Source organism: Etheostoma cragini, chromosome 12, assembly GCF_013103735.1.
Source record: "Etheostoma cragini isolate CJK2018 chromosome 12, CSU_Ecrag_1.0, whole genome shotgun sequence".
Lineage (NCBI taxonomy): Eukaryota > Metazoa > Chordata > Actinopteri > Perciformes > Percidae > Etheostoma > Etheostoma cragini.
This window is the reverse complement of record NC_048418.1, coordinates 22,515,578-22,529,876: the sequence shown is the minus strand read 5'-3', so window position 1 is coordinate 22,529,876 and position 14,299 is coordinate 22,515,578. Positions and strand designations below refer to the sequence as shown.

At 41.7% G+C, this 14,299-nt stretch overlaps 1 protein-coding gene across 1 annotated transcript; it reads left to right on the top strand.

Moving 5' to 3' along the window:
- The first annotated feature begins 1,070 nt into the window (after positions 1–1,070).
- LOC117954065 (putative nuclease HARBI1) lies at positions 1,071–1,763 on the top strand. Its single transcript, XM_034887536.1, has 3 exons — positions 1,071–1,166; positions 1,244–1,355; positions 1,441–1,763. Exons 1-3 carry the CDS (start codon positions 1,071–1,073, stop codon positions 1,761–1,763), a joined length of 531 nt encoding a protein of 176 aa, XP_034743427.1.
- The last annotated feature ends 12,536 nt before the right edge of the window (positions 1,764–14,299 follow it).

The following is a 14,299-nucleotide window of genomic DNA, read 5'->3' as shown; positions in this document are numbered from 1 at the left end:
GAATGCCAATCACCTTGTTCACATTAGGGGTGGATGAGTGAAAATCTGCGTTCAATACCCCCAGAGGCCACTACGAGTACCCGGTTATGCCTTTCAGACTCACTAATGCTCCGGGGGCCTGTTGCACGAAACTAGAATAAGGGATTAAGCCGGGATATTCAAGTTATCCTGGATGAATTTAGCTTGGAGTTGGTTGCACGAAACCGGATTGAATTAAGCCCAGCCAAGTAACCATGGAGATTTATTCTTTGCAGCTAGCCTGGTCCAGAGCAGGCTAACAGCCAGGCTAAGATTAATCCTGGAGTCTAATGTGTCAAATCAGCTGCCGTCTGATCCGGAATAAACGTGTTTAACAGTTTTTTCTTTGTCTTCTTTATGTGTTCTGCTTTACTTTTATTAACATGCATTACTTGTCACTATTCCTGTCACGAGTTTGATTTGAACCCTACTGTAGCAGCCGTTTAGATGGTTAGACATGGTTGATGAAGTTGCAACGGTGATTTCAATAAAGTCAGTGATGAGGGCGATATATAAAGTCTCATTCACCTGTGTTTCTTCCTGCACCATGGCATGCCCATTTCTGAACGACGTCTTAATTGAAGAAGCTCTGATTTTGAGACGTGCTTTCAGAAGTGAGAGGGTGTTTCGGGAGAGATCGGTGAGGCCGATGAGTACCTGCATGAGAGGTATCGATTTACCAGAGATGGAATCAGTTATCTGTGCCGACTGTTGGGTCCAAGGATTCAGCACCGCACAGCACAAAGCCATGCTCTCACCCTCCCACAGATGGTCTGTGTGGCACTGCGCTTTTTTGCGAGCGGCATGTTTTTATACGCCGTGGGAGATGCTGAGACACTAAATAAAGGCACTATGTGCCGAACTGTGAGAAGTGTGTGTTTGGCACTGAAGTCTTTGGCACACATCTTTATCACCTTCCCTGGCCACAGACGAATGTGTTACATCAAGGAGGAGTTCCACAAGATTGCAGGTAAAATGAATTATATATTACAAAAAGTGTTACGTTAACAGTCACCAGATACTCAGACTATTATGTGTTACAGCTTTCCCTAATGTCATTGGTGCGCCGGACTGCACACAGATACGAATTAAACGCCCCTCAGGGGGATAATGTCAACAGAAAATTCTTCCACAGTATAAATGTTCAGGTAAAATTTATTTAATTACTGTCAACTAGCCAAATTTATTAAATGTGTATTGAATAGGCAACATTGCATTGTTTCAGATGATCTGTGATGCTTCCTGCATCTTTACAAATGTGGAGGCAGAGTGGCCTGGGTCTGTCCACGACTCCCGAATTTTTAGGTTCAGTACCATTTCCCAACGACTATCACAAGGTAGGCCCCACACACACACACACACACACTTGTTTCAAAAGGTTTACTTATGTGTAGTTGTAATAATTACAATTTGTATTCTCAGGTGAATTCGCTGGCGTTCTTTTGGGAGACAAGGGTTATGCCTGTGAGACATACCTTCTCACCCCCCTTGCAGACCCTCAGACAGCAGCACAGCAAGGATACAATCTTGCTCATTCAAGAACAAGGGCCCGAATTGAAATGGGATTTGGCCTTCTTAAAGCACGTTTCCAGTGTCTCCACCACCTGAGGGTCACCCCAGAAAGGGCCTGTGACATCACCGTTGCCTTCACCGTTCTTCATAATATTGCGTGTCTGAGGAAGGAAAGTGCTCCTGCATTGGCACCGGAGATTGAGGGAGATCAATACATTCATTATTTTAAATGACGGTCGTCATTGTCCTTCTCCTAATAAAAATGATATTTTGTGTTACTCCTTAATTAGGCCTATTCCTTTTATTATAGCAGCTTCACATGTCTCAACTCACTGAACCAATAACCTTGCCTACATAGTGTACATTCATCACAGCGAACTCCACAATGCTGCGTAAACTCTTTATTTTATTGCTGTCACTTGTCAGCTTGGAGCTGGGGAAAGAAAAACAAAATCAATACATTTTTACAGATATGCTTAAAGTGTGGACTGAAGTCACTTACTTATTTTTGAAGTTTTTTTATCTCCAGATCCAGTTTCCTTAGTGTTTTTTCTTTATTTCTATACCAAGGTCCAGATCCTCAAGACTCCTTTTACTGACTGCTATCTGTGCATCAGCCAGCTCAATCTGCTTTTTCAGATGTTGCGTGTACAGACATCTAATATTACTGACTTTTGTGTTAAATGTTGTGTGGTTTGTTTTTTTCTCATGTGATGTCTTTCTGCCCTACCTTGTATGAAAAGGGCAGCGTCTGCAGGTAGAACAGAGTCAGTAGATGTCCCACCCTGAATCCCTTCCATCACAGGCCTTCCTTGGTTTAAAACAAGGGCCAATTCCTCAACTGGGGTGAAGTCTGGAGCTGGTGCCCCCCCAGTGCCAGATAAATGAGCCTTCTTTTTAACTGCTAAAATCAGTTTAGATAAAATATGTGAGCAGGTATATTGTAAGTAATTTCTACATACCATTTGCAAACCATTAAGTAACTTACCAGCCTGCAAAATGTTTTTATATTTTATCTTTACTTGTTGCCAGGATCGTTTTTGTCCAGTCATGTTTGTTCTGTATGAATATTAATTGTAGAAAGATACTTCGAATTAGACACGTTTATAGAGATTTGTGCAAAAATATTCTCGCAGACATTAATTCCCTCTGCTCCCTTTTAAGGAAACGTAGGCTAAAGAATATTTGAATTTATATCGTGCTTTACATTGTAGGCTACTCAAAGACATTTTACAGTAAAACCAGCACATTTATCACATAAACACAGATACAGCAATAAACACACATAAAACAATCATGTTAAAAGTAAGAGTGTAGCCTACAACTTTTTAAGTAGATATTTTTAAATCCTTACGCATTCAGTCGGTCGGCGATTGTCTGCCAAGCTTTTTCTCTCTGCTTAATAACAGCAGCCGTGTTTCCTTTTTTGCATATTATATGCTTCACCTCCTCATAACTTTCCATGATTACTTGCTGCTCAGAAGGGGAGAAATATGCGCACGCGTCTTCTCCATCTTTGCATCAGTAAATCTGTGATCGATACCGTGGTCTACTTGAGAAAGCCGTGAACGTGCACTTATCCCAGCTGTCTCCACCTGGCTTGACATAGCTTCACCTGTTCATCCTGGCTTGGCAAACGTGCAACCGATTAAGCCGCGATGAGCAGATCGCACTAAGTCAATCTGCGCTTTTTCACTTGTCCTGGATATCTTTATTCTACTTTCGTGCAACAGGCCCCTGGAGTGTTCCAAGCTTTAGTAAAAAACGTGTTCCAGGATGTTCTCAATGTCTTGGTATATCTTTGTGATATACTCATTTTCTCTAAGTGTGAAAAGGAACATGTCCGGTATGTCCACAGTGTTCTCCAGAAACTCCTGGAGAATCAGCTGTTCGTGAAGGTGGAGAAATCTCCGTTCCATGCCACTGAGGTGTCATTCTTGGGATCCATCCTTTCAGTCAGACACATACAAATGGATCCAGGCATGGTCAAAGCGATGGTGGATTGGCCAGTTTCCACCTCTTGAAGAAGCATCAACAGTTCCTGGGGTTTGCCAATTTCATAGATACATCTGCAATTATAGTTCTGTGGCAGCTCCCCTGACAGCCCCTCACCTCCCAGAAGAAAGATTTACTATGGTCCTCTGCTGCTGACAGTGTCAAATTTGCGGCTTGAACCCAAAAGCAAAAGCATAGAAAGTTCAAAGATTTAGAACAGTTTATATGATACACTGGTGAACGTAGCAAAACTGGGCTAGTGAAAGAATCTTCTCAAGCAGTAGACGCCGGCAGAGAGGACGAGGCTTGCACTGCTGTTGGTGGCAGGTGAAGAGTGCCGCCAGCAGGCAGGTCAATAACAGCAGAACACGGTAATTTCCTTCGGAGCACCAAAAGAGAAACCATTAAAGCAGGTAAGGCAAAAAGCAGGTTTCAAAGTTTGGCACCAAAGACTGGCTAGATGTTGCATCACCTGCGTTATATGACTTAACAATCTGGCGCAGAACAGCGAGAAGCCAGAGCTGGAGAAGCTGCGCTGATGAGCCACAGGAAACAGGTGAGTGATTTAGGAATTGCCTGCAGCTGTGTGTCATCCCAGAAGAGGCCAACCCACACTCTGCACGGTGGAGGACAGGATAAAAGGTCGAGCAGAGGAGAGGGAGAGAAAGAAAAGATACATACAGAAACACACATTCACAAATACTTGTCACGTCACCATTTGTGGCTTTGTGACAGACAGGGTGTTAAGTGAGTTAAAATCCCAGTTCTGCTCCCATTCTTATTCTTCCAGGTCTAGAATACCAATTTGTTTTGGAAGTTGATGCCTCAGACTCTGGGCTGGGGTCAGTCCTGTCGCAGTGGTCAGCGGGGGACCAAAAGTTTCCTCCGTGTGCTTTCTTCTCCCGCGGGGGACCACAGTTCACTTCTTGTTTCTGGAGGTTTGCCAGCTGGAAATGAATCTGGAAATAATGTCCCAGAACCTGTCCTCCTGGTCCAAGCTGCTTTTGTGAGTTTGTGGTTTCTGTCACAACTTCAGCCAGGCTTTATTTTTTCATTTATCATTTTTCAATAATTCAATTATTTTTTGCCTCGTTAACTCTCGTGTCATTTCAGACTCTGCCACTCCCTCCTGCTATGCATTACCTGTTGATTACATTCACCTGGCCTGACCCACCCCCTGCTCACCTGCTCCCCATCAGCTAATCAATCCCGCGGCATGTTACCAGTCCATTTCCTTAGTTCCTTGCCCGATTGTCTTGTGTGTTACTGTCAAGCTATCCAGCATTTCTTAATCTGGTTTTGCCAGTTGTGACTCTGCTTGCCTTCTTGTTTTTGGACTTTAGATTCTGCCTGCCCCTAGTCAGAATTGTTTGCCTGTGTTACTGATCTGATGGTTTTGACCCTGCCTTGAATCTTATTAAATAAACTGAACTTTCCTTACAACTCTGAATGTCTCATTGTTGTGCTATTGGGGTCTTGTCTTCCATTATGTGCCTGAAAGTATCACAGCTTGTAGTATTTCACTATACAGATATATGATGCTTAGAGTCAACACAGAAGCATAAATCAAGACAGACCGGGAGAGTTCCAAATTAAGAAAGCTATATGGGCTGTATCAGTCCTTTTGCTCTGCTGAATAAGAAGCAATGCCAAGGGAGTTTTCCTCCCTTGGCCCTTAAAGGTCCCATCATATGAAAATCTCACTTTATTAGGTTTTTAACGTTCATATGCGTTCCCCCAGCCTGCCTATGGTCCCCCAGTGGCCAGAAATGGTGATGGTGTAAACTGAGCCCTGGGTATCCTGCTCTGCCTTTGTGAAAATTAAAGCTCAGATGGGCCGAGCTGGAATCTTGTCTCTTATGACCTCATAAAGTGTCCTCATTTTTGGAAATCACTATGGTCCGCCTAGCCAGATGGTAACTATGAATGTGAAAGTGGCGCTCAGTGCTCGTACACACATAAATGATTTTATTTTCCTTTTCTACGTGGAATGTTATGTACTCTTTGGGTGATATTGAATTTCAACAGCCCTTTTCTGAGATATATATATATATAAATCTGTTAAATATCTGTATTAAAGTGTTCTCTTAATTGAGTCAGGAGTGGGGCTACTTGGATGTTTGGACATAATCAAACTAACGGAGGTCACATGTTTGGTCAGCTGATTGTAATGTCTACATACATTCACCTAAAGGGTTATTAGGAACACCTTTTCAATTTCTCATTTATGCAATTATCTAATCAACCAATCACATGGCAGTTGCTTCAATGCATTTAGGGGTGTGGTCCTGGTCAAGAAAAGCTCCTGAATTCCAAACTGAATGTCACAATGGGAAGGAAAGGTGATTTATGCAATTTTGAGCGTGGCATGGTTGTTGGTGCCAGAAGGCCCGGTCTGAGTTTTTTACAATCTGCTCAGTTACTGGGATGGTGTGAAAGAATGGTGTGAAAAGGGAAAATCATCCAGTATGCGTTAGTCCTGTGGGTGGAAATGGCTTGTTGATGCTGGAGGTCAGAGGAGAATGGGCCGACTGATCCAAGCTGATAGAAGAACAACTTTGACTGAAATAACCACTCATTACAACCGAGATATGCAGCGACGCATTTGTGAAGCCACAACACGCACAACTTTGAGGCGGATGGACTAAAACGACAGAAGACCCCACCAAATACTACTCATCTCCACTACAAATAGGAAAAAGAGGCTACAATTTGCAAGAGCTCACCAAAGTTGGACAGTTGAAGACTGGAAAAATGTTGCCTGGTCTGATGAGTCACAATTTCTGTTGAGACATTCAGACGGTAGAGTCAGAATTTGGCGTAAACCGAATGAGAACATGTATCCATCATGCCTTGTTACCACTGTGCAGGGTGGTGGTGGTGGTGTGATGGTGTGGGGGATGTTTTCTTGGCACACTTTAGGCCCCTTAGTGCCAATTTGGCATTGTTTAAATGCCACAGCCTACTTGAGCATTGTTTCTGACCATGTCCATCCCTTTATGGCCATCATGTACCCATCCTCTGATGGCTACTTCCAGCAGGATAATGCACCATGTCACAAAGCTCATATCATTTCAAATTGGTTTCTTTAACGTAACAATGAGTTGACTGTACTAAAATGGCCCCCATAGACACCAGAGCTCAACCCAATAGAGCATCGTTGGGACGTGGTGGAACGGGAGCTTCATGCCCTGGATGTGCATCCCACAAATCTCCATCAACTGCAAGATGCTATCCTATCAATATGGGCCAACATTTCAAAAGAAGATTTCAGCACCTTGTTGAATCAATGCAACGTAGAATTAAGGCAGTTCTCAAGGCAAAAGGGGGTCAAACACAGCATTAGTATGGTGTTCCTAATAATCCTATAGGTGAGTATACAGTATATCCCTATGTCAAATAGGTCCACCGTTTGCCTAAAGGAGACCCAGTAGGGTCAAAATGTTGCCTTATTGTATTAAATAATGGCGGACATTACATTTTTTTCACTTCAGCTTTAGCTAACAGTAGCCTTTTTTAGTACACCACAAAGCTTACAGCATCGGTTATTATGTAAGGGCAATTCTAATAAGCTTTTTGGCCACTTTAAGGTGTGACTGTGCAGTCAACCTAAACTTTTAATAGTGTCATCATGTTGTCCCCTGACCTTTGGTCAGTTCTTGGTCCTATAAGCAGGTTGATGTCTTGGTCTGATCCATCAGTGTTCTCAGAGCGTCCAGTAATCTGCAGACAATCTCTCTGTCCTAATAGCAGGTTTAGTCTGCTGACCCTCTCCTCGGCATTTCCCGCTGTTGAGCCACTTTCTCTCTTTTAGTGAGTTTTGTTCCAGATGAGAGCAGCTGTCAGTCACAGCTGACGGGCTGGAGATGAGAGCAGGTTGTTAAGACTCTGAAGCCTCCTATTGTGAAGCTCAGAGTCTAATATCACGCTTCACAACACTCCCTCAGGGATGCCTAGCTGGGTATAGACCTCCAAAATCAGTCGTTCATGCAGTCCTGCGGCAAAGCTCTGGGCTGATGTCATGCTCCGCGACATGCTAAGTGCCCCACAGCTATGAGAATAGTGAGTCCATCAGTCAGTAAAACAATGACTCCAGCTCATACCAAATGCCATGACAGTTTGCAATTTTAGCACATAAACAGTTCTATAAGTTAGTCAACTTAAACATACTAACTCCCGTTAGATTGTATATAACTGTGTGATATTAAAAGGTATGCTTGTTTACAATGCTTTCTGAGCACAGAGCAGTGATGTTGAGCAAAGTGTGGCATGCAAGCAGGAATCTCCCACATCCCCTTGTAGGCATTTGTGACAATACTAGAACTAATATAACTCCACAGCTTCATCATGTCATTCAATAGGCTTCCTTAACGGCTCCACAGCAAACCAAGGAGTATTACTTTTGACTTTAAAATTGCCACATTAATCCAATAGTACATAAAAGATTACGTGCGGCTGCCCCTCAGTAGGTCCAGTGTGATGAGGTTCAACCTCACTTCAAATCCAGTGCAGAGCAAACACACCCAAGACAAGTGCAAATACATTTTGTCGGCCCTCGACATGCATTTTAATTGATGCAAACTTGCCTTCTTGTCCAATTTGGGCCTCGTACTTTGTCACATCGCTTCCTTGTTTGCTGTGGTAATAATGACTATATCCACGACAGGCCGTCGTATAACAAGACACGTAATTATCGGTTGTCACAAGCTGCTTGCAAAATCAACCCATGTGGTCGTTTCCTGGGTGAGGACAGACACAAACTTCTTATGTAACTGCCCATTGAATTAAAGCAGACATTCAGGTGTCAGGTGTAATCGAAAAGCGATTAGTCAGGTTTTTATTTAGTCTTAACACTTTTGTTTTTGCCCCCATTTTTCATTTTGAGCTAAACTTAAAGCTCTAAGACTCTTTCTATGAAACAAAAGGCTTAGTTCTCACATACCGTATTGTTCACAAATCTGTCTAAATCTGTGTTAGTGAGCACTTCTCTTTTGCTGAGATAATCCATCCACCCCAGAGGTGTGGCATATCTGATGATGAGGCAGCATGATTATGGCACAGGTGTGCCTTAGGGTGGCTACAATACAAGGGCACTCTAAAATGTGCAGTTTTACTGTATCTGGGAGGGGTCAGAAATCTAGTCAGTATCTGGTGTTAGGGTGAGGGTTAGGATTCAACCATGACTTGAGTGGGCAAACTCTCACATTTGATTAGATTCAATTAGATTAGATTCAACTTTATTGTCATTACACGTGTACAGGTACAATGCAACGAAACACAGTTTAGAGAGTTTTGAGAGCCTCCGAGCTGCAGCTAGTGAAAGCGCCGCCACATGCACTCAGAAAAGGATTTATGCAGACAGCAGGATAATACAAGACATAACATAATGCACAAGACTACATACATGAAGGACAAGTTGGTGTATGGTGTCTGTGGATGTGAGTGTGTGTGAGACACAAACTGTGTAGGTTGTTGAAAGAATATCCATTTCTGATGGCCTCTGGCACTTTGGAGAGGCCTTCTCTATACAGAATAACCCTAACCCTAAAACCTGATCCTGAACCTCTACAATACAGTAAAACTGCACATTTTAGAGTGGCCTTTATTGTGGCCAGCCTAAGGCACACCTGTGCAATACTCATGCTGTCTAATCAGCATCTTGACATGCCACACTTGTGAGGTGGATTGATTACCTCAGCAAAGGAGAGGTGCTCACTTACACAGATTTAGACAGTTTTGTGAACAATATTTGAGAGAAATAAGACTTTTGCGTACATAGAAAAAGTCTTAGATCATAACACTCGTGAAAAATGAGGGCAAAAACATAAGTGTTGAGTATAGATTCCTGTCTTCAAGAAATGATTACATTCCTAGTGACTCTAGGCTACATCCCTCGGCATAAATCTGCGTGTAAAAATGCCACCTGATCACAAACCAGAGTAATTACACATTAATGTTCTGCAAACACAGCAGTGTGTGTATTTCTGTTTACTGTTCCTTGCTCCTGATGAAACCTGTCTCCTCTGTTTCATTTGCCAGCAGCTGCCGATCGATTCAACAGTCATTATACACCTATCGACTCCAAATGCCCACATGTGACATTCTGTTATTAATTATTCAAACGTCCTCTTTAAACCCTGTGAAGTGATTAACTTCTGTAAATTGTTGGAATGTCTAAGAGATTGATAGCCAGACCCACATCCAGGTGTTGGGTCGGGGAACTCACCATAGGCAGGTCTCAATCTGAGGGGCAGGATAAACGGTTCTTTCAAATTTCCTCTGCATGCAATAGGTTGGTGCTACAACCAACCAGAGCACCAATGGTTTATAGATCCAATTTTTGCTGTATCCAGTCGGCAGAACTCCAAACACATCTTCCTTTTTTAAGAATTACTTCAGTACTTAGCTCCAAGTCTTCCAGAGTCATGGCCAAAGCCAATTCCAACAACCACCATTCGCCAGCATCAGCAGCCATCTTCTGCATTTTCAAGTAGCAGGGAATTGCAACTCTGCCATCCTTATGTTAAGTCCGCCCAACACCTCTATTCACAATGTGATTGGCCTGACCAGAATTTCGTTTTTCCAGCTCGCAAGCCAACGGAGAGTTGCTAGACTGACCCTAGCTTCAAATTTGATGTCGCTAGGGTGTGTCTAGATTTCTAGGCTAATAGAATGGTCCATAGAGACATATTCTGTAAGAAAATAAAATGTGTTGTGGTACACCTAAATAAGTGTCAGCGACAGAACGAGGATGATGCCGTGGAACTTTTTTGTTTCGTTCCAGAGACACATTTTGAGCTTGCGTCAGTTAAAACTCCATTCAGGATGCTTTTTCCTTTCATAGCAGGAGAAATGAAAGCAATAATATAGAGATAAGCTTCTGGATCAACATGAAATTTCAACCAAATAGGTATTTATCAGACACTCTGTCACCACGTCTCGTTTAGGAGCTCTCTTATCTTAAAAAGAGACGTTTCCACTTTGGAGGTTGTTAGTGTGTCAGGTGAGATAAAACAAACACAGCTTGATTGGTTCAGGTAATTCACACTGTTGTCAAGTATATGTTTGCCACTGTTGGACATTGTGTGAGTAAATCTAATCGGAGAAAAGGGAATGGTATAGAGAACTGAAGCACAACTCTTAGGAAGAAGAATATCCATTTCTGAGGCTGCTTGATTTAAATCAGATACACTTCTAAAAGTGCAGAAATGTCATGCTTTATTCAGACAATTTCCTTGCAAACACTGTGTGAATGAATTCAAAAGATATAAATAGTCTTCAAAAAACCAAAAGGAAAGAAAGTATGCCTGATAGTAAATTATATTTTGCCCCAAAGTACTCATCTGTTGAGGTTCTACCTTTCTCTGTCCATCACTACTAAGCCAACAGACACAAAAGTATTCATCTAATTGAAGCAAACTATTTCTTTAATTCTTTAAATGATATTCCACTACAATGGATATTTTACATCACTGAAACAAACCCACATACACACACAGTACCAGTCACACGTTTGGACAAGCTTTCCCATTCAAGTGAATGAGAAAACAGTGGTACTGTACACTTCCTACATACAGCTATCATGTTTGTCAGTGAGAGGTCACAAAGCTGTACCAGCCCCCAAGTGGACTCGAGACTCGACCTTGACTTGCCAACTTGGACTTGGACTCGGCGTCAAGTACTTGGAATTGGGAAGACATTTCTGAATATTTTTATGTGTAATAAACAGTGATGGATTTTTCTGCTATTGTCTGGACTTGTGACTCGACTCTTCTTTGGTGACTCGAGTTTGGACTCGGACTCGAGACTTGACTCAGACTTGATAGTTGGATGAATCGACTACAACCTTGCATAGCCCTAATGGCTACATCATTCAAAGTTAATATTATGTAGTAGATGGGCTTTGTGTCCATTTGACTACCACCTCAAATCCCCTTCGATTCTTCCACTTTTAACCCTCACATTGTCCTTGGGTCAAATTCGACCCATTTTCAGTATTTCTTTTATTTTTTGGGCACAAAAAATGGGCCGTCGAAATATGCGCTGAAAATGGCAACAATAAAAATACCCAAGAACTTTTGCAAAAACATGAAGAATAACACCCACAACATTAAAAAACTGACAAATTGCGAAAAAAAAGCGATAATGTTAACAAAAATGACCAAAACGTTTTTTTTTTCATGGTTGACAGGAAGACAACACAAGGGTTAAAGTGCCCAGACAGATATGAAAATCCAAGGTTAACATGTTAAGACAATTAAAATGCAATCTCTCTGCAGATTTTTTAAAAATTTGTTGGCATTTCTAGCCCTTTATTGTTGACTGGACAGCTTAGACTTGAAAGGGGCAAGAGAAGGGGAATGACATGCAGCAAAGAGGATGAGGACTGAATCTTTGCATATGGGCAAACAACTAAGTTTTTCCTGGTCTGTGGCAGAATAGTTTTTTGAAACAGCAAAATAGTACCAAGGAACATTTGCGCTGGAACACGCCTCCTCTTTGAGGAGTGCAAGTTCATTCCCTAATTTGCCAACGTGCAAGGGTCCGCTGTGCATCAGCTGCAAAATAGAAATGATATATGCATCGGTGTAAAAATGGTGTGTGTGTGTGTCTGGTTTTGTGTAGGTGGCTGCCTCTCTGTTTGCCAGTCCATCTAAACACAGTATTTTATTTGCAATCCTCCACTGTGTGTGTCAAACTAATGACAAGATCTTGCCAGGAAGTGAATTTCTCCAGAATAATTTAATCTTCCTCAGACTCTGCTGGCTGGCCATCCATCCATCCATCCATCCATCCTTCCTGCCAGTCTGCATATTATGTTCAACTGCCAATATTTTGGATAATTGAGCTATTTTGGATAAAGCCCTTCTTTTTCTCCAGGCTAACAGCATAGTTGCACTGATAGCGAGGAGGAACTGCACATTGGCAAGAATTTAATGGAAAGAGCAAATCAATCTACATTCAATAACATCCCATTACAACAGAAAATAAATTCATCAAATCCATATCAAACTTGTACGTCATTAAAAATAACCACTCGCTACTTTCTGTGTGTTGACTGAAGGTTGGAGTCCCAGTGGTGATTATGATCTGTGTGAATCATTTCCTCACCGGTTGAGCTGCTGCTCTCCAATAACGGATGATTTCGGATCTGATAAATTTCCTTTCAACAACATTTTTAATCAAGCAGGTAAATTGAACTGCTATTTTCAGGTTTAATGAAAGCCTATTTCCCTCTTTTCCTCAAATTAGGTCATTAATGGCTAATCATAGGGAAGCTCAGCTGGAATCCATGTGCCAGTCCAGAGAACAAGTACTTCTTTAATGATTTTGCTAAGTTGCTCTAAAACATGTTTAAATTCTAAGGGATACTTTTGGATATTGATTGCTGGAGTATAACGTGTATCTAACAGTAGTTACGCATTACATTAATTATTTTGCACGCAAGTTTGATTTATTTTTATACCGTGTATTCTCCGTGTATTTGCTCTACTCTTCAGAATCACATTACATCGTACACTCTAGGCATTTAATGGCATTCCGGTTCATAAACATAGCATTTTTACTAGGAAACATGACTTTAATTTCTTATTTCTTCTTCTTATTTTTTTAATTTTCTAAAATGTATTTATAGTTAAATGTTTTCCTATGGTCGAGCTTTGTCTTCCTTTCATTCTCTTTTGTTGTATTTGTACTGCTTCATTTTTGTGATGCATATGTGTGTGTATGTAAATTTTCTGAAAAAAAACTGTTCATCATAAATAAATCTATTGTAATAAAAACACAGAGCCTCCTGAGCTTCCATATTTAAATTAATGAATTAGAAAATAAAATATTAAATGCTGTATTTTGTGTTCCAGTTGCTGCCCAGTTCTGATCAATAGATTAGCGGGAGGATATTGAGGATACTGATCTAAAAAACGCTCTCATTCTACACCAAAACTACAACTTCCAGTATTTCCAGTGTGGCAGAGGTGTCTACCAACATGCGTTTAAATACTGTAAATATAACAATATACACTCAATGGCAACATTATTAGGTACAGCTTGCTAGAATCAGGTTGGACCCCCTTTGGCTTGCCATCGATTCAACAAGCTGCTGCAAATATTTCTCACAAGACTTTGGTCCATATGGATGTGACAGCATCACGCAGTTGCTGCAGATCAGTTGGCTGAACATCCAAGATTTTGAATCTCCCGTTCCACCACATCCCAAAGGGGCTCTAATAGTTTGAGATATGGTGACTGTGGAGGCCATTTAAATACAGTGAACACATTGTCATTTTCAAGAAACCAGTATGAGAGGATGTGAGCTTTGCAACATGGCTCGTCATCCTGCTGAAAGATGGGTGCTTATTAGTATTACATTACATGTCATATAGCTGACGCTTTCATCCCAAGCGACTTACAATTGCATGTGTCATATCCACTGCGCCATAACCACCATAAAGGGACGGACGTGGTCAGCAACCATACTCAGCTAGGCTGTTCATTTGGTAGTAAGGGCCCCAAAGTGTGCCAAGCTGAACTGTGTGAAACAAGTCAGGATGGATCCATGCTTTCATGTTGTTTGTGCCCAAATTCCAACCCTACCAACAGCAGAAACAGAAGCTAATCAGACCATGCAACATTTTTCCAGTCTTATAATGTCAGATTCTGGAGAGCCGGCGTAGTTAGTTTCCTGTTCTTAGCTGGGATGAGTGGCCCCCTTGATTGGTATATGTACTAGACAGAGCTGAGGGCAGGCAAGATGATGAAACACGTCTGATGGATT

What these genes read in the sequence shown, in the direction of transcription:
- LOC117954065 (XM_034887536.1), top strand. Translation starts at nt 1,071, where the DNA reads ATGTCATTGGTGCGCCGGACTGCACACAGATACGAATTAAACGCCCCT. An exon ending in TCCACAGTATAAATGTTCAG is followed by an intron (nt 1,167 to 1,243) that starts GTAAAATTTATT and finishes GCATTGTTTCAG; the next exon opens with ATGATCTGTGATGCTTCCTG. An exon ending in TTCCCAACGACTATCACAAG is followed by an intron (nt 1,356 to 1,440) that starts GTAGGCCCCACA and finishes TTGTATTCTCAG; the next exon opens with GTGAATTCGCTGGCGTTCTT.